Below are 27,343 nucleotides of genomic sequence, written 5' to 3' on the forward strand. Positions count from 1 at the left end.
GTGGTATTTACCTGGCAGAAGGAGGGTATAGCAAATGCAAAGTCAGCCTGCAATTCCACTGGCTTGCATTTACCTGAACAGAGTGAGAGAGAGCCCAGGCTCTGTATGTTTTCAGGTTTTATCCTTTCCTGCTCTGGCATTTGGTATGGTGGCAGTGCATGACCATTTACAGCACTTACCCTGTCTTACTATGAAAACTTCCTTCATCCCCAAAGCAGAGGGGTTGTGTTGCACCGTTCTTCCAGTGCAAAGTTTCTGAGGGTCCATGGAGAGGCTTGGGGTTTCTTGCTAATTTTTAATTAAATAGATCGAACCATCTGCAGCTGCTGCTGTTCTTCCTCCCCACTCCCTGCCTTTTGCCACTGGTCTTTGCTCCTTTGGTATACACTCAGGCCCAGGAGCCAACCAAATCCCAGCCGGGAACAAGAACTGCCCCTGCTGGCCTCAGCACAACTGAATGAACAGTACATGTGCAGCCTGCCTTTTCAGCGTGTCCCTATGAAGGTCCTGAGCATCTCCTGTTTCCTTAAGGAAAAAACTCCACCCTTATGCACAGGTCTGGATGCTGAAGAACCATAGGATGGGGAGTGGGGGATAGGGAAACAAAATTTGCAGAGATTTGGGTGTCCATCTGCCCCCCCCCCATCACCAAGTTTTCCATCACTGGAAGTTTTATGCCACTTAAGTGGCACAAAGTAGTGGCTGTCCCTCTTCTGAGGTCAGCATTAAGATTTCTGTCGGTGGCTATGTGGAAAACTGTAACTGCAGGAAAACGTCACCTTTCCCCAGCCGTCCTGCTTGCTGTATGTCTGCAAGTAAAAAAAGAGTAGGTTCATTCTATGGGAGGATTTAGCATACAGCCAGCCACAGAAAAGACTAAAGCCTTTATTTTAGATGTTAAAGCGTGGGTTTGGCTTTACAGATATGCGGCTGCAGATGGCGTGTATGTGAAGGGTTGTTTAAGTTGATTAGGCAGAGTGCATCACTACAGTCCATTCACAAGAGTGTGTTCCTGGGACAAACCTTCCTGTGGGGAAAAGACCTTATCGACAGCATTATCTTTCATGAAGCCCTCACTGTAAGAGGGTGTTAGATCTTGGTGGTGGCAGCTCTCTTCGGACCCATATCCTGCGATGTCTCTTGTGCTGCTGTTTCAATCTTGTGCTCTGATGAACAGCCCGGTGCCACAGGTAGCTGCTGCCTTGTTTCTTGGGCCCTCCTATGACCTTGCTGAGGATGCCTTCTGTCTCCATAGCATTATAAAAGGCACATATACATCTATATACAAGTGCATAAATATATAAATAGGGGTGTTATACAAAAATAAATACCCATTCTCTTTTTCTCTTTAGAATAAGTCTCTTGCAAAAGGCAGCTTGCTCCCTAGCTGGTGGGAGAATGAGTCTCTAAGGGCCTCAGTGGTGGTGGGCTGCTGTTCAGATGTCTCGGTAGGTCCTGACCCAAAGATGTGATCACTGGATTCTGGGAATGGAGATCTCCTCTGGATTGGCAGCAATCTAGTCTTTCTACCTCTTCAACTGGCACTAGACCTAGGCAGCAAGGGCTTCCTGAAAGGGAAAGGAGCAAGAAATGATTACAACGCATGCAGAAATACTAAAGATAGAGAGATACCATGGTAGCTTTCTAGTCAACAGTCCACTTTATGAGGATAGGTACTCTGACCAAACAGGAAGATCTGCATTCTGAAAGTCCTGGCTACATGGGAGTTTGATCCTACGCTTGCACACAACAAGTTTGATCTACACTACAGTGGTGGATCAATGGATCAGGTCCTAGGGAGATGGATTCACATTAATTTTTCAGGGACCTTGTTGTTTTACTGGTGATCTGGAAAATGCAAAATTATGAAGGACTAAATAAAGGACAGTGTCTCTGCAACTGGAGGTGGGTGTGTGCCCTTCCGACAGCATACAGCTCAAGCTTTTGGAAAAATGAGAAATGTGTCCTCTAAAACTGACTGAGGCAATTTACTGTCACCAACTGGCTAGTATGGCCTTTCCGTGCTGTTGTTCTTACACTGTTCTGACAGTGTTAAAACTGTCCTTGCACCGCAGAAGCAAGCATGAACAGAGCCACGAGAAAGGCCCTACAGTGAGGTTTCCCTTCAAGACCAGCCTAAAATGATGTGATGAAGCAAGCACAGAGTTTTCCAGACCACTGACCTTGGTGGAACAGGGGATCCCGTCGAACATCCAGGCTAGCGCCTCCCACTTTGCTGCCCATCACTGAATGATGGAGGCCAACAAAGTGCTCTTGAAGGTGAGGACAGTCATCTTGTGGCTGAAGAAGCTGGTGAGTGGAGTCATCTGGGAGACTGTAGAGGAAAGAGCTGTCTTCTGTTCTTGAGTTGGGCAATCTGGGGACGCAGACAAAGAGGTTTAGCACTATTCACAGATCTTTCCTCCTTGAAAGATGCAACCTATGTAACATCTCAGCCAGCTGCATCAATGCAATGACATAGAGCATTCCTAGATGAGGGGAAGAGCACAAATTGGGATGTACTTGTGGGATGGGAATGAGGTCATGGGACCTGGTATCCACGATTCAAAAATATAGTGAGTGTCACAGGAGCTGGGAGGAAGAGTGCTTCCTGAGGAGCATGGGAATAATGACGTGACGTCTGAACAGTGAGACACAAAGCACCTGCACTTGGACCCTGGCCAGATTCTGGGGCAGCTGTTCATCAGCATCCAGTCATAAATGTTAGCTTCTCTCATCCTCACTTTTCGGCCTCCCATTTAGGAGCAGGGGGAGGAAAAGGGGGCAAGAGGGAGTAAGTCTTGGCCATCTCCACAATTAAATTATCTCTCCCTCAAACCATAAGAGGCACAAGCTGTACGAAGACAATTTAGACTAAGAAGGCCTAGTGCTTGAGCATGGTTTTTTTTCCCAAGTGAATTGGGACAGATGGGAGGGTGCTGAGGGCAAGCTTTTGTGAGCATGTAGTCTTGTGGTCCCCACTGGATTGTTCTGCCCTCCCCATCCATAAGCCAGGGCTAACCTGGAGGGCTGGTAGTCTTGCTGGGCATTCCCGTTTTGCAGCACTCTCGCCTGCAGCAAGGCGTTGGTCTCCTCATGTGACTGGAAGAAGAGAGAAGGATTCTCAGCAGAGCAACACCACAAAGCAGCATTAAGAGGCGGGTGCTGATGTGGGAGCCAGAGCCACAGGGCAGACTGGTGAAGGTCTTATGACAGAAGGCAGAGAAAGCTGAAACTTTCGCTATAAAGGACAGAGTAGAACTGACCACTGAAAAGCTCATTTAATGCTTACTGCTGAATCACTGGGAGGTGATAATTAATTTATAGTCTCAGCTGCCTTGGCCTGTGTTACTGTTTACACACAGAACGCTCAACATTGTCAGTCACTCTGAGCTTTGCTGAGAAGAAAGAGGAACCTTTCCCATAAGAGTAGCCTTTCCTCACTGCCTCCTCCATACTTAGAGCCACTACCCCAAGAAACCACCTCTTCACCAGTGTTTTGGAGACCTTCCTGTTCCTCCCATGTTTCAGACTCCTCTGCAAAGGCAAAATCTATTTTAAGAAGGAGCCAGTCTTGCCAATTCTATGTGCTGCAAAGGGTGCCAGCACTCTCACTTCAACCCCAGCCTCCAGCTCATGTCAAACTAACTGTTAACTGCAGGTGTGGACATACCTGTGGCACTTCATCTGGACTGTAATCTCGAGGCTTGGTGCTTGCATAGCGCACTCCTGCGGAGGGGCAGATGCCATTCAGATGTGCCCCGTTAGCATAGGGCTGGCCGTTAACATAGGGATGTCCATTGGCACGAGGAGCTGAGATGCCCCTCAGAGGCACCATGGTGTACTGGCAGGATGATACCAGAAGCCCAGCTCCTGGGAAGCCCATGTCAATGGTTTGCTCTGCAGATGGAAGAAAAAAGAAGTCTGAGGCCAAAAGCAGAGGTTCTTGAAGTGAGCTGCCAGCAGGGATAGTGTTAGGCTGTCCTATCAGGCAGCTATTTTGGCACCCAAAGCACTCTTGGAAACAAATAGTGGAAAGGGGCCCTACACGAAGGCAAAGGAAGTGCCCCTTTCCCCCTGTTCTAGTCCCACAGTTCCTTCTCAACAAGGTAAGCAGGACAAGGGACAAACAGTGGCCATTGTCTTTACAGGGTTCCATGGGACATTTGGGACTCACCCTCTGCCCACCCTCTCCCTCCTTCCCAGAATGTGCAGCCTTCATGTTTTGGGTGTTTGACCCGACTACACCAGGGTCAGATCTAACCCACAGGGCAGAGCGCATCTTGTAAATCAGTCCTCAAGAAAGAACCCTTACTCTGTTTGGACCAGGCTCTCCAAAGGCAAAAGGGGATGAAAGCCACAATGAGGAGTACGATAGAGCCCAGCACAACGCCTACAATCAAGTATGGCAAGTCACTGGAACGGGCCACCATGGCTCCTGTCCCCAGGCCACTGTGACCACCACTGAGTGGGGGATGCTGCTGGGGGGACACTGTGGAGGGTGGAAGACGACCTGGCAGACCAAGAGACTTTCGAGCTGCAAAGGGAAGAGAGAGAGAGAGCATTAGACATAGCCACAGCAGATGAAATAGCAGCCCACTCCAGGGATGTCTATGTTGCTGTGGAGCAGACAGATTCCTATGGTGGCTTTAAAGAAGTACTCCTGGAGGACAGAGGATTTCCCACGCTGATGCATACTGCAGTACAGACAAGTCCTCTGTGCTTGGCTTACAGGTCTGCCAGGGTCTTGGGCTGCTAAAGCAAAAGGAAAAAGGAAAAAAGCTTCTTCAAAACACACACTTGGACTTAATGCTGTTCCTATCATGACAGTGCAGCTGCTTGGAAGACAACATGGGACCTGCTTATAATCAAACACATGAGTTCAGCACAGCAAAGGAAAGTTAGCCCTTCTGGTTCCAGTCACCATCTATGTGATGCTTAGGAAAACAAAAGGTAACTGCTACTCTGAGGGAATCGGTCACGGACTCTGCACAAGGGTCTGTGAGTACTGGTATGGCTATATACACAAACTGATCAATAGCTTCAACAAACCTATGCCTCTCTGCTCCCCAGTGCCACCTCCATCTCCTTGCCTGAGCTTGGATGACGCACTGTCAGGCAGGGATAGTACCTGCCTTGCTGTGCTCGGACAGCTGCAGGCAGGGAAGGCAGCAGGCTACCCTCCCAGAGGTGCCCTGTGAAGCTGGTTACCTTTGGTTTCACAGATCATCACGTTGCTGAACTCGCTTTCACCACCCTCATTGAAGCATTGCATCTTAATGTCGTACGAAGTCTCTGGCTGCAGGTGGCTGATGGAGTGCCAGTACCGGTCTCCTGAGGAGGGAACACACACACGGTGCCGTTAGTTTTCTTGGGGAACAGGCAGCTGGCCCAGCTCTGCAGCAGTGCCAAGTAAAGAAGGCCAGGACAGCAGCAACAGCCGTTTTTTGTGCTGCTTCTGGCTGTGTACTCTTCCAGGAGGAACCAGCAGCTGGGACCAGACTCTGAGTATCTCCTACCTTCCACCACATCCTTCTTGTAGTCACTGTCATTGTCACTGTCAGTGGGGCGGTAGTAGATGTAAAAACCATGGATGGGAGTGTTGTTGTTGCTGGCTGGGATATACTGCAGAGAACAGGAGGGAGAGCAGAAATTAGCAGAAATGTCTATGCTCCATATTGTAGTAGGTGAGGAGCAGTGGGACCTTCCTTGTGTTGACACTGGTTTGCACAGTAAGGGCTTCCTTCCAAGACCTCAGTGCTATTTCATACTCTCACACCTTGCTTCTCTCAGGTAACAGACAAACCATGAGTCTGGTCCTGTCACCCCAAGTGTCCAGTATTCTGTTCCCTCTCAGCAGCCACAGCCAATGCTTCAAAGAAAAAATTCCTCAGCAAGAGTGACTCAGCTGGGCAAGGACAAGCACACCTTCACCTTGACTACAGTAGGCTTGTGGCTTCCAGACAATCTGCATCTTGCCACAAACCAGTGACCGCAGGAGTCTTGTGTTTCTGAAGACAGCTCTGTTCCTCCCTCACCCAGAGCAGTACTGTCCCAGCTCCATGTGTTCTTGCTGTCTTTCACCCAGTATTTTATTGGCTACTGTTTGTGTTTAAATAAGCAACAGTGCTCATCCTGCCCTGTTGCAATTTCTGGTGAGAAGCAGAGAAGAGGGCAATGCGTCGCCCTGAATAAGCTCTAAGCTGTTCAAAACACTTGGATCTGGGATTGTGATCCAGAAGGTTCTGCCCACTCCTAAAAATCCTCTGGGCTGAACTGCTGTAAATGCTTAACAGCACTTAGGACTGCTACCCAGCAAGTGAGAGTGAAGGACATATCTGCTGGAAACTACTGGGACAGACAGAGGTGCTAATGGATTCCAGGAATCTGGCCAGGAGAGCAAGCACCCACTGCATGCGTTGTTGAACTGTGCTTGTTGAACAAAATGGTCAAGACCCTGAGGTTAGCCGCTGAAATGCCTCGTGTATACAATGTTGGATTCAGACAAAAAGGGTTTCCTAGGCTCTCTGATTTCCTCCACTTCTACGTGCCCCAAGCCCAATCCTCCTTTGCTGGAGGGAGCTATTGGACCCCAGATCCATTTGTGACAGGCTCCAGTGTGGTAACCTGGAAGATGTGTAAGCCAGGCAAGTAGCACCCACACACCTACTTCCTGCACATTCAGAGATCTCCACCCTTACAAACCTTACCATCCACTTCAGCATGATAGTGGTCTCATTGATGGCATCTGTGAAGGTGATGTATGGCCCGGCCACAGGTCGCTCGTAGACTCGGTTGCTGTACCCAGACACCACATATGGCCGAGATGCTGCACTGGGCTCACTCTCTCCCAGGATGTTCAGTGCCCGGACACGGAATTTATAGGACATGCCTAGAGGAAAAATGGGAACTAAAAGAGTTGCAGAGATTGGAGTCTTCCAAGACTTCTACTGTCAGCACAGGTCTGACTGTGGAGAGGGGCTAGATCTTCTCCAGAAGGCAGAGAGCCTACAGAGAGGTTTTGATCAAACACTGACTGGCCAGATTTCAGCCATGTGCTAGCTGGACCCTGCTTTTATTTGTCTTCCCCAATTCCTGTCTGTACAGTCTAGAGGTCAGGTATCTGTTCTGAAAGGTTGTGGGTGGATTCAGAGATGCCTGAAAGGATGTCCTGACCCAAAAACAGGTACAGGAAGGTGTTCTTCCTCTACTGCATGGAAATTAGTACATAAATATCAGTTAAAAGGTCAAAGCCTAAATAATTTTTACCCAAATATCATTTTACTGGTCTTTAAGTTGGGGTAGATATGTTGCTCTTTTAAGCTGTCCAGCTCAGTGACTCCATCTTTTCTCATGTGAAGCGCAATGGGAATTGTGTGCCCATCTGTCTTGCCTGTGGCTAAGAAAAGTTCTGTCCTGTCTAGTAAATAGCAAAAACAAATGCCTTTAGTAACTATATCCTGTAACACAGAAAAGCATGTGAAAGCCTCCCTGAGGGAGGTCAAATCTTGCAGCTGGAGAAATTGGAGAAGCATCTGCAGCTTTTCCCCATGCATCTAAGGCTGGAGCTGGGGAGGCTTTGTTTTGCTCGCACATGCCAGGGCTAAGCATGACATGACAGATGGCTAACCATCCTATAGGGACTGCACAGCTTTCCTACAGACCTCCAGGAAGCAGGGAGGAGAACACCTGCCTACCTTTCTCCAGGCCTGGGATTTCCACAGAGAGGCGAGAGGGAGGAATGTCACTGGTGGCCAGGACCCAGTCTCCCAACTTCTTCAATTTCTTATATTCCACACGGAAAGACTGGATGGGGAACCCACCATTCCCACGGGGGATCCAGGTCACGTACACAGATGTCTCTGATGCCATGGAGATGGTTGGACGGTCTGGTGCCTCTGGAGCTGCAAAGGGCACAGAAGGACACCAGGACATGAACCACATTCCTTTCACCCTGTCTGGAGGATCCTGTAGCTCAGAGGTACATGGGTGAATGACTACCTGCATTGCACCCACCCACGTGCTCTTTAAGTCCTAAATGCCCTCTTCTTTCTGTCTCTTCATTAGAGCTGGCACCCCCAAATCCTCACTCCTTTCAGTTTGTGCCGCGCAAACATCTTTTACTCCTGCTTGCATCTTGCTCCTTTTCCACTTCCAACTCAAATAGGATGAGACAAGGTTTGAGGAGTGTTTACCCATCATGGGAGGGAGAATAGTGAGATGTGGATGCGGGGCTGGAGACGGAGCAACAGGCGTGGATGATGTGGAAGCAGTGAGCAGGGGGAGACTGACACTGGGGACAGACGAGTGTAGGAGACGAAAGCAGAAGAGACTGAGAAGAACCAGCTGAGGAGAAAATAGGGAAAAGTTCTGAACACTAGAAATGTAATTTGATAGGAAAACAATCAGAAAATGGGAGGGAGAGAGATTAACTGAGCTGTGGAGATGAAAGAAAAGGCAACGCATGAATGAGTGTGGGGGACTGAAGGGGGGGAACTTCACAGAAAGGATGACTGAAGGAGAGAATTTAACAGAAAGGATAATGGCACTGGTGAATAGACACAAGGTGGGAAACAATAAATTGGACTAACTAGAAAGGAACTGATGTTTCTCCAGTGCAGCAAAATACCCAAAAGGAGCACCCTGCACCTCTAGAATGCACACTAACTGCCCCTTGTCAGGGCTTGGCTGAGACAGGAGGATGCCAGGACCTGCAGGGACTCGGTTCCCCTTTCTCCCTCGCATTCCGCCAGCACCCACTGATGCACAGCATCATGTTGGACCTGTGCACCGCACACTCACAGACTCCACAGAAGGGCTTTCTGAACCTTCCATGAGAAACTCAGCAAGAGACAGAGAGTTTCTGACAAGTCCTTGCATTAATGGTGGGGACAGGCAGTGGAAACAGCCCGATTCTCCTAAGACTGCCTGCCGAGTCCGGTAGCAGGGGTGTCTGAGAAGGACGTCTCCTTGTCAGGGTGTTCCCATATAGCTTTGAACAGTCTTGCTTTACTCAGTGGAGACTTCAACCCCAGCTGGCCAATGCCACCCACAAAAGACCCAGCACCTCTTGCCCTCCCTCCTTGCCCAGTTCAGGGAGGGCCTTACGGGAGAGACGGCTGTTGTCAGACTGGTTACTGCTCTGAGTGCTCGTGCCTGGGTCGTCCCTCTGGACTTGCTGCTCTTTGCTGGCAACGATCTCTGGTTTTGGGCGCCGGCCTGTGCAGAAGGGAGAGGAGGCATTAGTGACACAGAGATACAGCTCAGAGTTAATTTTTGCTGTGATGAACAAAGAAAATATTCCCAGCCACGATGCCGAGGCAAGTACTCTGGACTCAAACAGCTCTACGGGTTCAAAGCACTCAACCTGCAGGCAGGAACTAAACCTAAAGGTGCAAAGGTGCAAGTTTGTTAACTGTTAATAGGTTCCCCTCATATTTAATTTTACAAAACTTTTAATTGGTTTTCTTGAAATGTTGCTAGATTTCTGCCTGGGAAGGTAGTAATTAGCACAAGTCAGGGGCCTGAGGGGAGATGTGAGCAAGCCCACCACCATGGGGAAGGTTGCTATGAAGGGAATGCCATTCCCCACACCTGCTGGAGACACGAAAAGCAGCCAGGGGACAGGGGGGCTTAGCGGAGACATTTGGAACATCCTTTTAGTGGCAAAGGCAGCTCAGCACCAAGCAGACTGTGTGGGAAGGCTTGGAGTTTCCTTTAGTGCAGGACAAGGTTTTAAAAACAGATTAAACAAACACCTGTCAGGAACAACCCCCACAGGCTGATCCTGTCTCCAGGCAGAGGATGGATTAAACGACCTCTTGACATCTCTGCCAGACACATTTTCTGTGGTTCTGCAGGTGTCAAACTGAGATACGGATGGAGGAAGGGGCTTACTCCAACCCAGGCAGAAGGGAAGACCTGATTTCCCCCATCCCATTTCAATCCCACACTACACTTTCCCTTCTGACAGAGTCGCTCTAAGCTGAGGGCAGATGGGTTTCCAGAGCAGAAACAGCCCCTCTGTCCTAAGGCTGGTGCCTGTGCCTCAGGGCTGGGGTGGGATGTCTCATGGGGGCCCTCCCCTGACTCAGAGCAGAACACCCAGGGAAAGGTTTGACCTTTACCAGTCCGGAAGGTCACCATGGCGGTCTGTCCCTCGCCGGCACAGTTGTGAGCGGCCATCTCCACCTCGTAGAGGCTCCCAGGGTCCAGCCTGGTGAGGGTCAAGCGGTGCTGCGAAGCTGGGACGTCCCTCACTGCCCAGCTGTCTGAGGCATTGGTGACCTGCTGAGAGACCAACGCAGGCGTTGCAAAGCTGGGGGAGGGCTGGGCTTCTTTTCTGCACCAAGCTCAGAAACTTTCGTGACAGGCTGTGTGTCAACCAGGGCTACCTTACCTGCCTGGAGGCTGGTTCCCTGCCTGCAAAGGAGGGAGATGTTCCCAGCCTGACCTTGGAAAGCTGAAGGGTTCAGGTATAAGCAGGGCACGTCCCCAAGCACCAGGGTGTTTTCTTGACACCAGAGGTTCACTCAGTTCTGTCCGCTGGTCCCCTCTGATACCACTGCTCCTCAACATGCATACAGCTCTGGTGCAAGCATGCCCACCAAAGGCAGCATTAGCCAGAGGCTCAAGCTGATTTAGGAGCCAAATCTCTCCTGCAGCCCAGCTGCTAAGCTGCTCATTAGGCACTGGCCATTTCCATGGGACAAGGTACCCGAAAAAAGCACTTTGCTCATCTGAGCCTAAATCATTTGACTAACAGCTTTTTATCCAGCCTCACCACTGGTACTTTCTGTCTGAAATGAGGAAGCACAACGTTTGAACACAGGGTTCTGCAGGGAAGAGACCCTGTATGGCTGTGGCCCCCAGAAAGGCTCGGAAACACAGTTTGGTTTTTGGTGATGTCCCAATGTCCCACACAGAGGGGGAGGGAAGGTGGGACTTTCCTCCTTCTCCCCAGCTGCAAGGATAATATTTTTGCAGGCAAACAGGCAGGACACTGAAGTGACCCAGTGCCGAAAGGAGCATTAGCAATGCAGGCAATGCAACAAAACGGAAATGCCAAGGCTCTGCCGTATCATTCATCTTCTCCGAGCGCTTGACACTGACTGATTAATGCCTGCCTCGTTTTATTTTTATTCCCAAGCCCACCGAGTTGTGAGGCCAGGGAGGGGAGCCCTGAAGACTGCTAATATCCAGGAAAGAAAAAGAGAAATTCTTAAGAAACAAAGATAACGGCTGCATGGCATCTGACTGCTTGCAGGCTGCTGAGATTTTAGGGGCAGCGTAAGAGCAAGGGAAAAAAAAAAAAAGAGACATCCGCAGATCTTTTCCAGAGGAGAAGCAGACCCTTGCCCAGTACAAATGTAAGCCTACTGTCAGTAGGTTTTACTTTCCTTATAGCCATCTTTCACACAAAGAGCCTTTTCTTTTGTTGCTGAATTGATTCCTTCCCTCTCCGCACAAATGCTTTTCCAGTCAGAGATGTCAAAACCAGATCATTATATAACTTGATCCTAAGGATCTCTGATAGAAAGAGATTCTTTCTAAACAAGTTTAAGGGTTATTGGGACTAATTCCTTCCCACACAATCCTTAAGCATCCCAAGAAAGAGTCTCCAGCTGAGAATTTGGACTACACTGAAAACATATTACTGCAAGCTGCAGTGACCCACGGTGACCTCCACTGCCCTACAGCCCCTCCAGGTGAAGCGCTGAAAAACAAATAAAATATAGACAAACTCCAGTCTGCAAGTTAAGATCACATGCAGAATTGGTAGTTACATTATACACCATTGGGGGACAAATCTCTTCTTGGCAGACAACCAGAGCCAATACTCTGGTGAGGCCTTTGGCATCTTTTGTTTTTTATTTAAGCTTGCCCCATTGTGTTCTTGTGTTGGCATCTTCTGCCTTTGTTTAAAGGGCTCTTTAAAGAGATGGTTAGCTGAAACCCTCAGCTTAAGTTTTCACAAAGAAAGCAAGGATGTGTAGGGATTATAACAGCCTCCCATTATACCATATTTTCACAAAATCAAACAATTTCAGGAAAACAGATACATATATTCACATATAATTGAAAATGGTGCCTTGCAGTGGCTGGGAATTCAAAACATGCCAGATTTGGAATGTACTCAAACCCCAGAGCAAAACCTGCCTCTCTACTGCAAATCCCTGCCTACCCGAAGGAAATACAAGCAGCGAACGGATAAATTCAAGCCCCTTTTTCCCACTTATCTGCAGCAAAATGGGAAGAGATGCTCTACACCTCAAAAGCAGAATTTTTACCTCAACAATGCTTCACTATTCAAATAAACTGCTGGGCTACAGCTCTGCCTGCACTCTGCCCACGGTGCTGAGAAGCACCGCAGAGGGCAGGAGCCCTTGGGCTCAAGCAGGGCTCGGCTGGGCATCATGTGCTCATGCTGTGCAACCAGCCAAGAGACATGCTCAACAGTGCACTGCCTTTCAGCTTCCAGAACAAAACCAGTGGTTGAGGACCTTCCCAGAGGATCTAGCATGCCTCTGACAGCTCTCTGCTGGCTCCTCACACTTACTGAGCATGGGTGCTTCAATCTGCTGTGCAGAGCAGGTACGTGCAGCAGAGAGGCTGCTGCTCTGTGTCCTGGAGCCCAAGACTTTCAAGGCAGAGGTGTCCCCAGGGCTTGTGCCAAGACAAAAGCATTAGAGAGCAAGTCACCGTGCGATCTGCCCTCAGGACTTCCTACTTGCATAAGCCCACGACTGGGAAGTGGAAGCTCTTCAGACTGGAAATACACATGTGCGCATATACCCTCTGCATACTTTGGCAGATGGGCACCACTATGGGCTCCTTCTTGGACAGCTTGGCAAACCTCTTCTCACAGCCTGTACTCATCACAGCTCAACATGTTGAGGCTGCAGCTGAGGAGGTCCAGCCAGCACCACCAGTGAGCAATGGGTGCCTGTACCCCAACACACCTGCTCAGGAGGTGTGAAAACATGCAGTGAGGCCACCAGCCTGCCTGTGGAACGGCACAGAGGGAAGATGGGAGCAGGGTGGAACAGCAGTACCTTGCGATGCTTCACCACATAATAGAGGATGGGGGCTTTGCTGTCAGGCCGGGGTCTCCACACCAGATCGTAGCTGTCTGTCTTGGATGTCCGGGGAGAACTGAGGATGATGGGGGCCTCAGCTGGAGACACCAACTCCCTGTTGGCTGCACACTGTGGAGATGCTGCCAGTGGGGTCGTCCCAGGCTTTGGCAGTCCAGCTTTATCCAGAGGCAGCTTTAAGGCACTGTCCTTGGAAGGGGGTGTTGGAGGCTGAGCCGAGCTCAGCTGGACATCTTGCCCAGGGTTGAGTGTAGCTCCTGAAAGACAAGGTGTCAAGGCAGGGTAAATGCCCATCCCAGTCTGTGGTGATTGCAGAGCTATGAGACCCTTGAACTTCTCAGAAGACCAGCGCTATACACCTATTGCAGCACAAGCACCTTAGATGTATCAGGTCCCAGGCAATGCTGCCTGCTGTACCACTCAGAAAGGTGTTGGCAACAATCTCTCCTTCTCCTGCTATAAGCCTAACACTGGGGCCTCTCTGAGAAAAGGCCTTGGCCACATGGGGCCTTCTCCCTCTCTGAAGCCCTTCTTACCCTGGATAAGTTCAGCAGGGTCCAAGGTGGTACCAAGGTGGTACCTTTCTTACCCGAGGTGAATTCACTCACATCAGTATTTATGCTCTTGCTCAGTGCAAGCTCAGAGGCAGAGCTAAGTAAGCCATGGGGTAAAGCGCTACACCCTGATGTCCTATGCCTCTCACATAGAGATAGCTCAAGTATGCACACACGGCACTGCATTTAGAAGCAAAAATTCAATCTGGGATTGAATGCTTACAAGCTTGGAGAGAGGGACTTACCTGGCCGGGCTGTCCTCAGTTGCACCATGGCTTGTGCGCTGCCAACCTCGTTCTCTGCCATGCACTGGTATATGCCGTCATCCTCGGGCCCCACGCTGACCAGTCGCAGCGCCCTGCGGGACAGCCGGAGCCGGTGGCTGGCAGAGAGGGGGATGGCGTTGCGCAGCCACATGACGGAGGGCTGGGGGTTCCCTCGGACCTCGCAGGTGAACTTGGCACTCTGGCCCCAGGGAATGATCTGCTGGGACAGCTCCATGGTGACCTCTGGGGGCTCTGTGCAGGGAAAAAACACGGTTACTGAGTGCCACTTGGCAGGGAGCACGACACAGTCATGGCTTTGCACTTTCCTCTCTAGCAGGGATGAGGGCAGAGTGATGGATCCTTACCCCACCCCCAAGGTGCTTCATTGCACCTCCCCTCAGCATCCACATGAGCCACAAGGAGAGGTGGCCCAAGGCTATCTGCCCCTCTCAGATGGCAGCAGCCACCTACAAGTCTCATTTTTCTGAGCAGAAATGCTACTCTGCAAAGATTGTGCTTGTGCCAAAACAACACATCGGCACATGGATGAAATGCAATCCAATAAAATGCAATCCAATAAAACATATGCTTAGCCTCCCTAATGCTTGTAACAAGGGGAAGGATGCATGGTAGAAATATCTAAGGTGTAGTATCCCTTACGTTTCCCACCCCATAGAGAGCTTCCCTACAGAACAAAACAAAAAGCAAGACAATCTGATGTCTTCCCTATGCCAATGTCAAATACATCTAAGAAGCAGCCAGTCCTCCACTAGAAAGTGTAAGCAAACCCAGTGCCACAAATGACAAGAGAAGAGCTTCTGCAGAGGAAAGGAGGATTCATCATCTCCAGCCAGGAGAGCCAGGAAGGAGAAACTACCACCCTCAAGGAAGAATTTGTCCCATCTCCTAGAAACTGGAACCACAAGCAGGGGTTTGCATTACACTGTGGTTTGTCCAGGGAGAAGAAGAGTACAGCAGCACTAGTATTTTCCCCTGAAAGCAGTTGAGAAAGTCCAAGCCCTTCCTGAAAGGGCTACAGCAGCACTCACCAAACACCTGCACATTGTAGAAGATGAATGCAGCTCCAGCCTCCCCAACTCCATTGTCAGCTGTGCAGCTGTAGGTGCCTGAGTCCTCCTCACTTGTGGGGTCAATCAGGAGGTTGCTGAGCAGGAAGCGCGTCTTGTTGTACGCGGAGACGCTGGAGCCGTCTTTGGCCCAGGTGACCCGCGGCGGGGGGATCCCGCTGGCCACACACTCCAGGATGAGGCTTTGGCCCTTGGTGACAATGATAGTCTGAGCTTCAGGGGGGTAGATTATCCGGGCAGCCTCCGCTGTGGAGCCTGGTGAGGAGAGGAGGAGGAAGGAGGTGGGTGGGTGGGTGGGTGGGTGGGAAGGAAGGTGGCCAGTGCGAAAGCACCCTGTGCAGAGTGCTGGTAGGGGTAATGGTAGGGCTAGTGCGCTGCTCCCCTGCTGCCGTGGATAAACAGCCAGGAATGTGCCTCTTGGCCTGCATTAAAGGAAGTGGGCATAGAGCAAGCAGTCTTGCCGAAGGGCTAAGGGCCTTTGCTCGCCCATCACCAAGAACAAGTCCTGAGGAGGTACGGCAATCCCAGGGTTGCACACACATACCCCAGGAGCAGACCTTGGGGCCTTCTGCTGCTGGAAAGGAGTTTCCCAGCAACTGATAATGTCAGTTCACGCAGAAAAACAGCTGCAATAGCACTGGTACGTGCTCCCAGTGCTGGAAGCGCTATGGAGAAGACATGCAGTGAAGGGATAGCAGCTTACGTCTCACACGGAGCCTCTCACTGGAAACCGAGGTCTTCACCTCCTGTGTCACGGGGTTGTAGGCAGCACATTTATAAGTCCCCTCATCCTCTTGGCTGGCATTGACGATCTGAAGGTTCCCAGATGGCATGATAAGGTAATTGTCTGTAGAGAGAGAAGAGGAAGTGGCACATGGTCACAAGATATGCTCCCGCCCAGCCTCCTGGAAAACATGCAGTGCCCTGAAGAAAAAGTGGACAAGTGGAAAGGCAAAAAACCAATGCAATAACACCAACAGCAGTGAAATGACCCCTTTTGGTTCAACTATCGGGGGAGGAATGATGCAATGATGGAACGAACAGAGCCTCAGGTAAAGCTAGCTTGTCACAGGTACGTGCAGCAGATGGAGTGAAGCTGCAAAATTCAGATCCAAATTTTAAAATTTTTCCCAAATTCGAAGTCGCCTTTATCCAGGCTGGTCTAGAAGAATGCTTCATGGACACATGGAGATGCCCAATGAAGAATGATGTTGTGCATCACATAATTCCTTTCGCCTTACCACAAGCTGGTGTTACATGTGGCTCCCCAGTCCCAGGCAGTGGGGACATCAGGGAGACCTGGCAGGAGACCCAAAACTAACCTGTGCTCAGACCGACGATGAAAGGACAACAAGGAGGCAGCAGGCAGAGAAAGCTACTACTGGTAGGGAAGGGTAAAACTGAGGGTCCTGAGAGGGGACCCAGTGGGACAGACCCCTGTGGCACTCACCTCGGGAGGCCTCTAGCCACTCCTGCTTCACGCTGTAGCGGACCTGAGCCTTAGGGTGACTTTCAGGCAGGTCGCAGGCGATCACAGCTGTGTTCCCTTCATCCACCTCGATCACGTGCTGGCCATCAAACTTGAAATCTTTGAGATCTGCAGAGAGAACAAATGACAGGGCATCTCAGTGGCTGGCTCAGCATCCTGGCCTCGGCTCATCCTCTCCCTGCAAACTGGGGCTGTTTCACTGCAGTGCCGGCAGAGGACCACTCCGTCCCCAGCAGTTAGGGAAACTGGCCTTGTTTCAGAGCTTTATTTTTCTTCTCCTCCTCCTTCCTACAAAATGGATAACTTAAAACCGCCTGCTCCACGGCTGAGAAACTGGGTGCGAAAAATCCTGGCCTGAGAGTAAAAAATGAGCCAACTCACTGCAGCACTGAGGGGCAGCCAAAAATGGTCCTTCTGCCACCTACTATTTCAAACATGGCTGCTGTCCTGCTACCGATAAGCTAACTTGGGAGTCCTAACTCAAGGAACCCAGCCTGCTTCAAGGGTGTACAGATGCCGGGTAACACAGTGGGAGAAGGTGTGTGAATGCCCGACACTCCCAGAGCTATCCTGACCTCCTCTAGTGCCTGAGCAATCAGCATCTCCACTCCGGGCACTCTCGCTCCCATCAAATATCTCATGGCTAAAGGCTGGTTAACCATGATGCTTCACATATGCCCAAGCAGTGCCCACGCCTGAGTTCAAAGAACAGGGACTTGCAAGGAAAAGCAGCTTCTCCTCCACAGGGCACAGCTGCCTCCTCCCTAAAGAGGCTGTGAAAAACACCCTGTCTCAGCAAATGGCCCCCTGTGAAGCTCTGATGGGGGTCATTCCCCTGGCAGGGCTGATGCGGGCAGCAGGAGTGGCAGCATAGAGGCAGGAGAAAGAGGAACCTGACTTTTTGTTTTCTTTTCCCTGTTTTTCAAAGCAGGAGCAGAGGACCGTAATGAAATCCCGTGGATCTGGCAGGGCAGGGAGCACACCAGCCTGGCCCCACCAAGCTTCCCAGAGATGAAACCAGTCCCCACTCTCCCTGGGCATGATAGCAAATCTTGCTGGGGCGCTGCAAGCCCAAAGTTTGTCCTGGTCAGCCTGTGCTGAGAGGGAGAGGGTTTTGCGCCAGGAAAAAAAGTCCTGCACACGCATTTTTATGGTGCCACGCACCAGCCCAGGCGACCACTAGCGACAACTGCACATCCTGCAGTCGGTCACAAGTCACGTTGTCGCATCAAGGCTCAAGCCAGACCATCTTCCCTGGGACCCAGCGCTAACACACGTCTCCTGAGCGGCACGCCACTAAATCCAGACGAGACAGCACTCCCTTTTCAAACCCCCACGCTAAGGCAGCACATCGCATCCGTCGCCACGACACGGCCTGGCCACGCGCTGTCAACAGCTCCCTCGCCCCTCAAAACCCATCCTGGGATGTGGCGCCTGCGACCTCGGGCAGTTTGGAGAGGCAGGGGGGAGCAGGAGGGCTGGCGGCGGGCGGACAGCAGGCAGCCTCCCTTGGCAGCCCCAGCCGGCAGAAAAATGTGTTTTTGTTCCCTGGGAAATGCAGCAGCGCTCCAAGAGCAAAAGACAACTCTGGCTCCAAGCTTCTCCCACCCACAGTCATGGAAAAGTGACATGAAATTTCTCAAGCAGACTTTCTGATTAAAGCAAGATCCTTTATGGAGTTTAAATAAAAACCAGCTCTCTTGGCAAGGCGGCGAGAAAGCCTCCCCAAGTGCGGCGCAGAGGGGCTGCCGGGCGGCTGCTGGGGGAGCCAGTGTTCCCGGGCCCAGATCTGAGGGAAGGGGAGGAGGTTGAAAAGAAAAGGGGAGGTTTTGCAATGTCATAAAAATGATTTGCAGCGAACATGCTTAATACTTCTGGAATTTCTTGGCATCGTTCAATTAAAAAAAATAATAATAAAAAGAAGGAATACGGGTGAACTTCAGAAATGTGATTAATCCTCTAAGACAAACCGAGGAGGGGAGCCATGTTTCCACTGGGTATTAAAGCCAGATGAAGGTTAACTCTTAACTTGTGAAAAGCTGGCAGTGCCTCATGCTCCTCCAACAACGAAAGTTATTGCTGGGGAGGGGAAGGGTACAGGATATTTCCTCCTCTTTGCTTTTTATATTTGATCAAGGAATAAAATAGTAAGAGCCACAGAAATGGAAAGAGGTGGAGAAGAGGCGAGAGCCCAGTGTTTGCCTGCCCACATCACGCATATTTCTCCGATCAACAAAATATAAACGAGCATCAGGAAAATTAATGTGCGCCTTGGTGGTCTGGATTCATCACAGCCAAATTAAGATTTCAGAGCCAAGGCATAGGCTCCAGCAATGCTGGCAGGGATCTGTGCACACGCACACACAGACCCCAAAGAAGAGAAGGGGCCCAGGAGCCTGGAGGAAGAGCAGACCCGTGGCCCTGGCACAGCAGAGCCCACCGGGGAGCACCACGCTCTCAGAGATGGAAAATTATGTCCTTGTGCCAGGGGACCCCCCGGACAACCTTAGGCTGGGCGGATGTGGGGTTCCCTGACATGCAGCCCCCCAGATGGCAGCTCAGCCTACTGCTTTCACAGCTGTGAGTGCTGCAGCCCCACAGGGGGGGAGTGGGACCCCCGACTCTTCCTGCCTTCCCCTCCCAGCCTGGCCGCAGGGGACGAGGGGCGAAGCTGTGGATAGAGGGGGAAAGGATGGAGGAAAGGGACCCTGAGGTGACTCGGGGAGCAAGAACTGGGCACCATCAGATAAGTGGAGCAAAACCAGCAAGAGAGAGGAGAAAAACATCAGGTGGGCACTGGGACAAACTATTTTCCACTACGCAAGTGTACGAGCTTCCTGCCAAACTACTCCCCTAAATTCCTGCTCCCCCACAGCAAACAAGACTGTTTTATTTGCCAGTGAGTTTTGGCCACAGGCAGTCTCAACCACCCCACTCCCCGCTGATATGGGCGCATACAGCCATCCATTAACACTGATGGGTCAGCTGGAGCTGGCAAGGGGTGGATGGGGGCACCATCAGCCCTGTGGTGGGGGCCCCCTATGCGTGGGATGAGCCCCCCTTCACACACCCCTTTGCACTTGGCCCCAGTGCAGCAAAATGGAGCCTGCCATGCCATGCTAGGACACCAGTTTTGCTGTGGGGGCTTCAAATGAGCCTCCCCCAAGATGTGGGGAGCCACACATGCCTCCCCCAACCAGGCAGTGCAGGGAGGGGATGCAGTGCTCACCCCTTTGGCTGCCTGGTCAGCAGCAGCCGTGCCCCACATATAATATGCAATTTGCACTCCTGGTCTAACTCCCGCCACAGCTGGAAGAAACCACATCCCCTCTCCACTGGCTGGGTTTTCCTTTTCATATGGCCGTGCCTGATGTGCCAGCCCATGTCCTTGTCCTTAAAAGACACGCTTGATCACAGGGAAGCAGCAAGCCCTCATCCACCAGCCACCGGCCAGAAGGTGCTGCGGACAGACAGACAGAGCACTGCCAATCCCAGCCAGGCTGGGATAACAGGGCTTATTTTTTTCCTTTTTTTCTTTTTTCCCCTCTTTTTTTTTTTTTATTTAGAAGGGAGCACAACGAAAGGCCATTGCTTATGTCCATCTGCGCCCCGCTCTGAGGCGCGATGGGGCGCGGGGAGGGTCAGCCCTGCAGCTAGCTGTGCCGCTGTCATCGGGGAGGGAAACCAGCTGAATCCCAGGGCCGGGGGCCAAGCAACGAGGCAGGCTAGACAGACCAGATTAAATGAATGGGAGACCATAAATAACTTTGGAGAAGAAGCAGTAGTAAATAAAATGCCGTCCCTCAAGGTGAAAGTCCTTCCCGCTGTAGGGAAGAGTGAGGGAGGGAAGGGAAGGAAAGGAGGGACCTTGAGAAGAGAAATCAGCGGGGATGGGGGTCCCCCCAGCCTGGGGGCAGGCGCCCTCCACTAATCCCCCCTTGGCTATCAAAGCAGCCCAAGGTTACGGCTCTCCCTCCCTGTCTGGCCAGTGCCTGTCCCCACCAGAACCCCCACCCCGAGGGGAGAGGCACAGCCCCCCGGCACTCCCGTGTGCATCCCCCATGCCATGCCCCATTCCCGCATGTCACCCTAGGCCCGCTGCACAGCCCTCGTGTCACAGCTCTGCCGGCTCAGGCAACACCACCTGTGTTTTCCTTCTTTCCCCTCCTCACACCACCTCTGCCCCCGGGGCCAGAGCCCCCGGTGCCTGCTCAGCAAATGCTTTTCCAACATGCAGCCACCCTCTTACTTCCCTCCCTCCTTCCCTCTCTCCCTCCCTCCTGCTATCGCCTCCGGGGAGCTGTCAGAGGAGAGGCCCAAGCGGAGGAAAATGAATGGGGCTGTTTTCAGAAAGCAGCTGCAAATTCCTGGGGGATGCCCGGCCAGACCCCCACAGGGTCACTGCCCACGAGCACTGCGCATGGTGGCCCGGCTTCCCCCATGTGCTGCCACAAAGCTGAGGGCTGCCCTCGCCGGCGGCGCTGATGGAGGGCCACAGGGCAACGAGCCTCCCTTGTCCACAGCGTCCTCCAGTCAGAGGTGCCCCATGCTCCTCTTGGCCCTGGCCATGAGGGATACAGCGGGACGGGTGGAGTCCCTTTGCTGCACCCCTCATCTATTTTTTTTGTTTTGTTTTTAAATGTCATGTCTATCCAGGTCAGGTTTGCTGTTGTGCTCACTGCGCTGATTTTCCACACACACAGCCGAATGCTGGAAGTCGCATGGCTTTCGCCACTTCTGCTGGCTGACTTTGTTCCAGCTGTCCCATGAGGTCCAACAAGGGTTCTCGACCTGCCAAGCATTTTGCTGTTGCAGGATCAGCCCACAGTGCTGTGTTCGTGTCCCTGTTGGATTTATCCGGCCACACCAGAGCCCACTGCAACCATACTTTTTTCATATAGCTCTTCCACCCAGGAGAGGGGTTGGAGCAGGGCTTCTGGCTTGATGGCAAATTTGCCACCTGCAAGGGAGCAGAGAAAATACTTTTCTCTTGCTTGCAGCTCTCAGCCATACGAAGGCTTAGGGCCTGGCTTGGAAAACCAGGAATACCCCTGCTCCATCCATTCAAGCTGTCCCGGAGTCCAGCCCATTGCTGCTGGGCCAAAGGGCTGCCTTGGGGCCATGTGGGGCTGACCTTGCACAGCACACCAGGTCAGCAGTGGTCAGCAGGGATCTATCTGCACTGATGTGCCATGGGCTGCCAAGGTTGAGTGTGGGATCATGGGGCACCAGGTTGGCCCTAACTGGACTCAAAAGTGCCCAAATAATGCCTGAAGTGCTGCTCCTTTTGTTGCTTTACGAAATCTTCCCCTTTCTGCAAATCCCTCCTCCCTCCACCCCTCAGCTATACAATAGCTATTTTATCACTGCTGGAGGAATTAAATGCTAGTTTCAACCAGCCCTCTGAGCAAGGGAGAGCAGACTCGGCTCGGCGTCACTGTGCCACAGACAGGAGAAGGAGGTATCAGTCTCAAGGCTATGCTGTGGCTGCCAGCACGGCAGCGATGGTTATCTGCTTGCTGACTGTCAGCAAAGCACAAGGAGGCCCAGAGGGACCAGGCATGCACAGCCTGGGGCGCTCCAGGATGTTTCCTCCACAGGAGGCGGAGTAGAAATAGCCTAAAAGTTGGCCAGATGATGTTGCCTACACTCCTTGAAACCTACCAAGATGCTTTTTCCAATAATGCCAGGTCCTCTTCCAAAATAAACCTAAACCTTGAAAATATTTCCACCACTCTCCCCCTGCTGCTTTCATTCACATTCTAATTTCACTCTCCCCCTGGCCCCCCAAAATAATTTTTGGATGGGGCTAAGACTTTCAGAGGGTTTTCTTTCAGCCCAGAAGGTGATCTGGAAGAGATGTGTCAACTGCAATGTCAATCTGCCAGGGGCTTCCCTCTCCACCCGCAGGACTATGGTCCCCACCGAATCAGCTCAGAGCAAGGCCCTGTAGAGGAGGTCTGGAGCAGGAGTGAGAGCCCATGGCACAGCTGCTACCACAGCTTTCACACACTGTCCCACCACAAATCAGTGCCCCCTGTTAGTTCAGACCACTGCAAAGCCACTGTTGCAAAAAGCAGCCTCCATCTCACAAACATGAAACTGGTTATTTGAACCCCTCCGGAGGTTTCCCTCCTATACCTTCAGCCCCATGTCCTTCCTGGGCTGCCTTCTCTCTCTCTTCACTCGTTGACTGCCAAGTCTTCCCCAACCTGGGGGCTCCCTATCACCTGAGGCTGTCCAGGTGCGTGGGACATGGCATCTGCTGTCCCCAGTTCCCCTCAAGGACAGGGGGCCCATGCATTGTAGCACGGGGGCACTCCATGATAGTTTAGTCATTTGTTCAACCAACCTCTAGTTGCAGTTTTGTGAGCTCCACTGAATGGTGCTCCTGACCTCTCCTCGGCATTAGTGCCTTTACCACGGCAGGGACCACAGCAACGGGCAAGTCCCTGTCTTTTGCACCCCCATCCCCAGTTGCAATCTGATAGCCAAAGGTGATTTGCTTCCTGGAGAGGGCTGGGGAACTACTCAGTTGTGGCTTTAATTTGTCCTGAGGGACACAGTGAGACCTTCTGGTGCTTGAGGACCTGTCTCCTGTCCACCACTGATGCTAGACCAAAGCAGACAGATAGGTCAAAGAGCCATGCTTTGTCTCAGGAGACAGAGCTGGTGGTGGTGGGTTGGGGTGAGGGGAAAAAACAAGAAAAGGGGATCAGCCTAAGAAGAAACCAATCAGGCTGAGGAGCAGTGCACACACTGCTCTCCTAAATGCAAACCATGCCCTTGGTAATCCCGTCTACCTCTCCCCTCCTCTCCTTCCCTCTATCAGGCCACCAGCGCACACATTCCCCTTTCTGCTCTGGAATGTGTTCTCCGAAACTTAATCTCAGCATGGGGCTCAGGCCAAATCCCCCGACAGATTCGGCCCCGTGACAACCCCCTCCCACCCCACTTCAGAGCTCAGCAACTCTCCCCTCACTCTCCCTCACCTCCTCCTCCCACCCAGCCTGGCCTAAACATTTCACTGCTGATTAATGTATCAGTGACAAGCCAATAGCTCTTGGCTTTAGAGTAAAGCCAGCCCCCACTATACACAAACATCTTCACTTCTTCATTTTCTTAAGACTTAGCCCCAAACTCCCCCTCGCTGGGAAGACGAAGCTGTTTCCACGCCCGGGGGCTGTCACTTCTGGGGGATGGTGGTCTCCTCTGCACGCACTTGTTCCACCAAAAACTGCACGGGTCCCTGAGAAGATCAGACTCTCCACTGCCTAAACAAGGGTGGTCCACACAGAGCCCCTGCATCTCCAAGCAGGTGTGGGCTGCTCCTTCTCAGATGCATCCAAAGACAGGACTTTCTGACATTTGAGCATAACATCTTGGCCAAAACCAGGTGCCTGTAAGAGAAGTTCCCCACTTAAGGCACCCCTCACATGCACACACACCTTCTCAGTCTGTTGCCAATGCCAGAGGGCAGCAGTGAGGAGCACTGAGTAAACTCAGGGATAGAAGCAAAGTCCCTCGCTCAGCGCTGTGGCTCAGAAACAAGGTGGCTCTTTGCTGCCATGCCACTGCAACCTCATAGGAAGAGAACAAAGCCCTGGAAAGGTGGAGCATGCCCTCCTGGCACCACCAGCAGTGGTAACAAATACAGCCTCATTTCCCTTAAAGACAAAAACCTCATTACAAGTGTTTTTAGATACTCTGCTCTCCTGTATCCACCTCCTGCCGACTTTTGTGCCTTGCCTTACCAAATAAGGACATCACAGCCTCTGCCTTCAACATCACCATGCACCCATTCTCCCGAAAATCCCTCCCTCACCTTGCATTTTGGCAAGGGATCTTCCCAATGGTGCACAGAGGACCACCAGCCACTTAATGCAGACCAACCTTTCCAAACTGTGAGTGTGGGGGCTGGTACTTTGGTTATGATGAACTCAGGGGCAACACAAAGACGGGCAGGTCTCATCACAGCACAAGCTGTGCAAGGGACTTTGCTTTCTGTGGGTCAGGAAGACAGCAAAACATAGCACACGCTGACCCAGTGCTGGCAACAACCCCGCAGCAGGCAGTGGTTTGGCCATCAGCACCAGAAGGTGTTTTTTAGCAACCTCATCAAGTCAGCAACCAGATGGGGCAACATGACAGCCAGGGAACCAACCAGGCACACAAACCCCATCGCTCAAGTATTTCCTGCTTTGTGTACTCTTGCAAAAACTGTCACTGCAGGACAGGTCTGCAGTCTACCATGCAGGACTGTTTGGGTCATGGCTGGGCTACAACATGACAGCCAGTCCACAATTAAAAATGCTACAAAGTGGCCTAAGCCAAAGGAGCCCTCCCTTGATGACAACATGAACAAGTGAGCATGGATGAGGTTCTGAAGATGCGTGAGTGATGGCCTGAGCAGTACAGGGGATGGCAGAGGACTACAGTTACTCACTGGCTAACGTGACCACTGCAGGAACACTGGCAATGACTCCTTCAGGCACACGAGCAATGCACTGGTATCGCCCCACAGTCTGGTTGTTGAGAGCTGCGATGATGAGTTTCCCTCGCTCGATGTGGATACCCAGCACCTCATCCGATCCAGCCAGCTCCTTTCCGTTCAGTCTCCAGGTGAAGTTCACTCTGGGGGGGTCCACCACACACCCCAGGCTGACTGGGCCCCCAAGCTTTTGGACAATGGAGGCAGGCTGCACTGTGACCTGCAGAGATTCACCTACACAAAGGAAGAAACAGGAACAAGAAAGTTCTGTGAGACTCAGCAAAAGAAAGGCAGAGCAAAAAAATGCAATGCTGGTACATTTCGCATTCCCCATCGCTTCTGCTTGTGCTGCACCTTCCCCTTAGCTCCCCATGCACCCACCGCAGTGCTTTAAGATGCACACCAGCCCCATTTCTTCTTGGCACCACTAGACAGACATGTCCAGCTCCAACTGTAACCCCTTCTCCTCTGGAGGAGTGTTTGAACCCAGACCTTCGGTAAAGGCTATTGAGGAAGCAGCGGAGAGAGAAAACAACTTTGTGCTTGAGGTATGGCTATGCTGACCAGCTTCAAAGCAAAACATAAAAGAAATGGAACAAATGGGTAAGAACAAAAACTTACTCAGCTTGGCAAAGCAGCTAGCGGCTACGAGGATGAGGCAAGGGATGGGGAACATGGGTCTCTTCTTTCCACTTGTCATTGCCATCCCATGCGGTGTGTCCTAGGGCAGAGGCGCCCAGGGACGGGTCCCATAAGCTGCCTCAGGGGATGCAGTGGAGGTGCGGCAGCAGATTCCTGTGGATCACAAGAGACACAATGGATGAAACCCTCAGACTTCCCTCTGCTTTCCAGCTCTGCCTGGCTTCTCTACCAACATCCCTAAACTCTCAGGGATTCACCGAGACGGTGTCCCGAGCAGGCTAGAGACACTGATGCAAGCACTTCTCTTCTCCAGCCTCTCCCCCAAGCATGGTCATGAGTCTCCCAAGACATCCCATCCTAAGCCCTCAGTACAAATCTACATGTGTGCACACAGACTCACAGAATCATACAATGGTTAGAGTTGGAAGGGACCTTAAAGATCATCTAGTTCCAACCCCCCATGCCATGGGCAGGGACACCTTCCACTGGACCAGGTTGCTTTCCTTCCCCACTTCAGATTGGGCGCAGTGAATGCCTGTACCGTGCCAGCAATGCACACCAGGCAATTTTCAGGAGCAAAACACAAACAATTCCAACAATGTCACTGAAGACATTCACTAAGTGTTGCTGCCACTTCTTGGCCAAGTCTGGAATATATTCTAGCTTGAACACAAAAGTAAATGAGTAGTACAAGTCCTGAGCTACATGAAAACAGAGGTGATCTTGCAGTTTCACAGCCTCTTCCTGAGACGCTGGCCATGTTGCTACTGGGCATGCCTATGTTTCAATCCAGATGGGACTCCTTAGGAGATGTCGAAGTTTTTCAGGGCATTTCTGCGCGGAATTATTCTGAAGTAGAGGGAACACTTTTTCAGGAGAAAAAAAAAAAAAAGCCCAGTTCTAAATTTGTTTAAATTCAGTGCAGTGATCTGAGAGGCTGGATTATACTAATTTGGCATAACACACCTTTATTCTTGAACTAAGAGACCCAATCTAGCGAAAGATTTCAGATTAACTGTTCTGCGTGAAACATACTGCTTATTTTGAGTTGAACTACCCTGTTTGGAGACAAACCACCAGGTTCACATTTGAAAGCATCAACAATCTCCAAAAAAACTTGAAGCCAAAGGCCACAGGCCACCCATCACAACCCAGATTGCTGTGATCTGCTGCACACTGCAGCAGCTGTTTCAGAGAGACTGTCATGAATGAACGCTAAAGCAAACAAGCCAGGTCAGGGAGATTAAAGATCTAAGTGGCTGCACCAAGAGACACCTCAGATGTCAGACTGAATTCAGCTTCATCCAAAGGCAAAGAGCTGAAGTCAAGAAGAAACTTTCCTCTATGGACATCCTAATGCAGCTACAGGATTTTGAGCTCCCTCCAGCTGCAGCACTAGGAGGATGACCCGTCAGTCTCAAAGGCATTTCAAAATTGCTCCTGTAGCACATCCACATTGGTAGGGGAAAAGCCCAAGCCCAAACCAACAGCCAGCCCAAACAGCAGTTATATTGCCTGCTCCCCCCACAGATACGCAATTAACTGCAACCACCATCCTCAAGAGCACCTGGCGTCTGCAGAGCAGTACTTTCTACTTCCACCATGGTCACTGATCCAGCAGCCATCACCTATTTGAGCATGCCCTTTCCAAACCCAACTCAGTCAAAAAGAGGGGACAAGCCCCTTCAAGCATAACCTCCAAAAATAAGCCTCCTA

At 51.4% G+C, this 27,343-nt stretch overlaps 1 protein-coding gene across 1 annotated transcript; it reads right to left on the reverse strand.

Moving 5' to 3' along the window:
• Positions 1–889: 889 nt before the first annotated feature.
• Positions 890–25,732, reverse strand: BOC (BOC cell adhesion associated, oncogene regulated). The gene is made up of 18 exons (XM_082492089.1): positions 25,607–25,732; positions 24,941–25,219; positions 16,456–16,602; positions 15,709–15,852; positions 14,967–15,260; positions 13,897–14,169; positions 13,056–13,354; positions 10,128–10,287; positions 9,109–9,219; positions 7,698–7,904; positions 6,711–6,892; positions 5,520–5,625; positions 5,212–5,334; positions 4,316–4,537; positions 3,674–3,900; positions 3,023–3,102; positions 2,184–2,377; positions 890–1,568 (listed from the first exon to the last, which is right to left on the reverse strand). The coding sequence occupies exons 1-18, from the start codon at positions 25,689–25,691 to the stop codon at positions 1,384–1,386; spliced, it is 3,318 nt and encodes a 1,105-aa protein (XP_082348215.1). The 5' UTR covers positions 25,692–25,732; the 3' UTR covers positions 890–1,383.
• Between the last annotated feature and the right edge of the window lie 1,611 nt (positions 25,733–27,343).

Source organism: Vanellus vanellus, assembly GCF_965231255.1.
Source record: "Vanellus vanellus genome assembly, chromosome: 1".
Classification (NCBI taxonomy): domain Eukaryota; kingdom Metazoa; phylum Chordata; class Aves; order Charadriiformes; family Charadriidae; genus Vanellus; species Vanellus vanellus.

What these genes read in the sequence shown, in the direction of transcription:
- BOC (XM_082492089.1), bottom strand. Translation starts at nt 25,691, where the DNA reads ATGGCAATGACAAGTGGAAAGAAGAGACCCATGTTCCCCATCCCTTGC. An exon ending in CAAGAAGGATGTGGTGGAAG is followed by an intron (nt 5,335 to 5,519) that starts GTAGGAGATACT and finishes TTCCCTCCTCAG; the next exon opens with GAGACCGGTACTGGCACTCC. An exon ending in GTCCAGATGAAGTGCCACAG is followed by an intron (nt 3,103 to 3,673) that starts GTATGTCCACAC and finishes CTCTTCTTCCAG; the next exon opens with TCACATGAGGAGACCAACGC.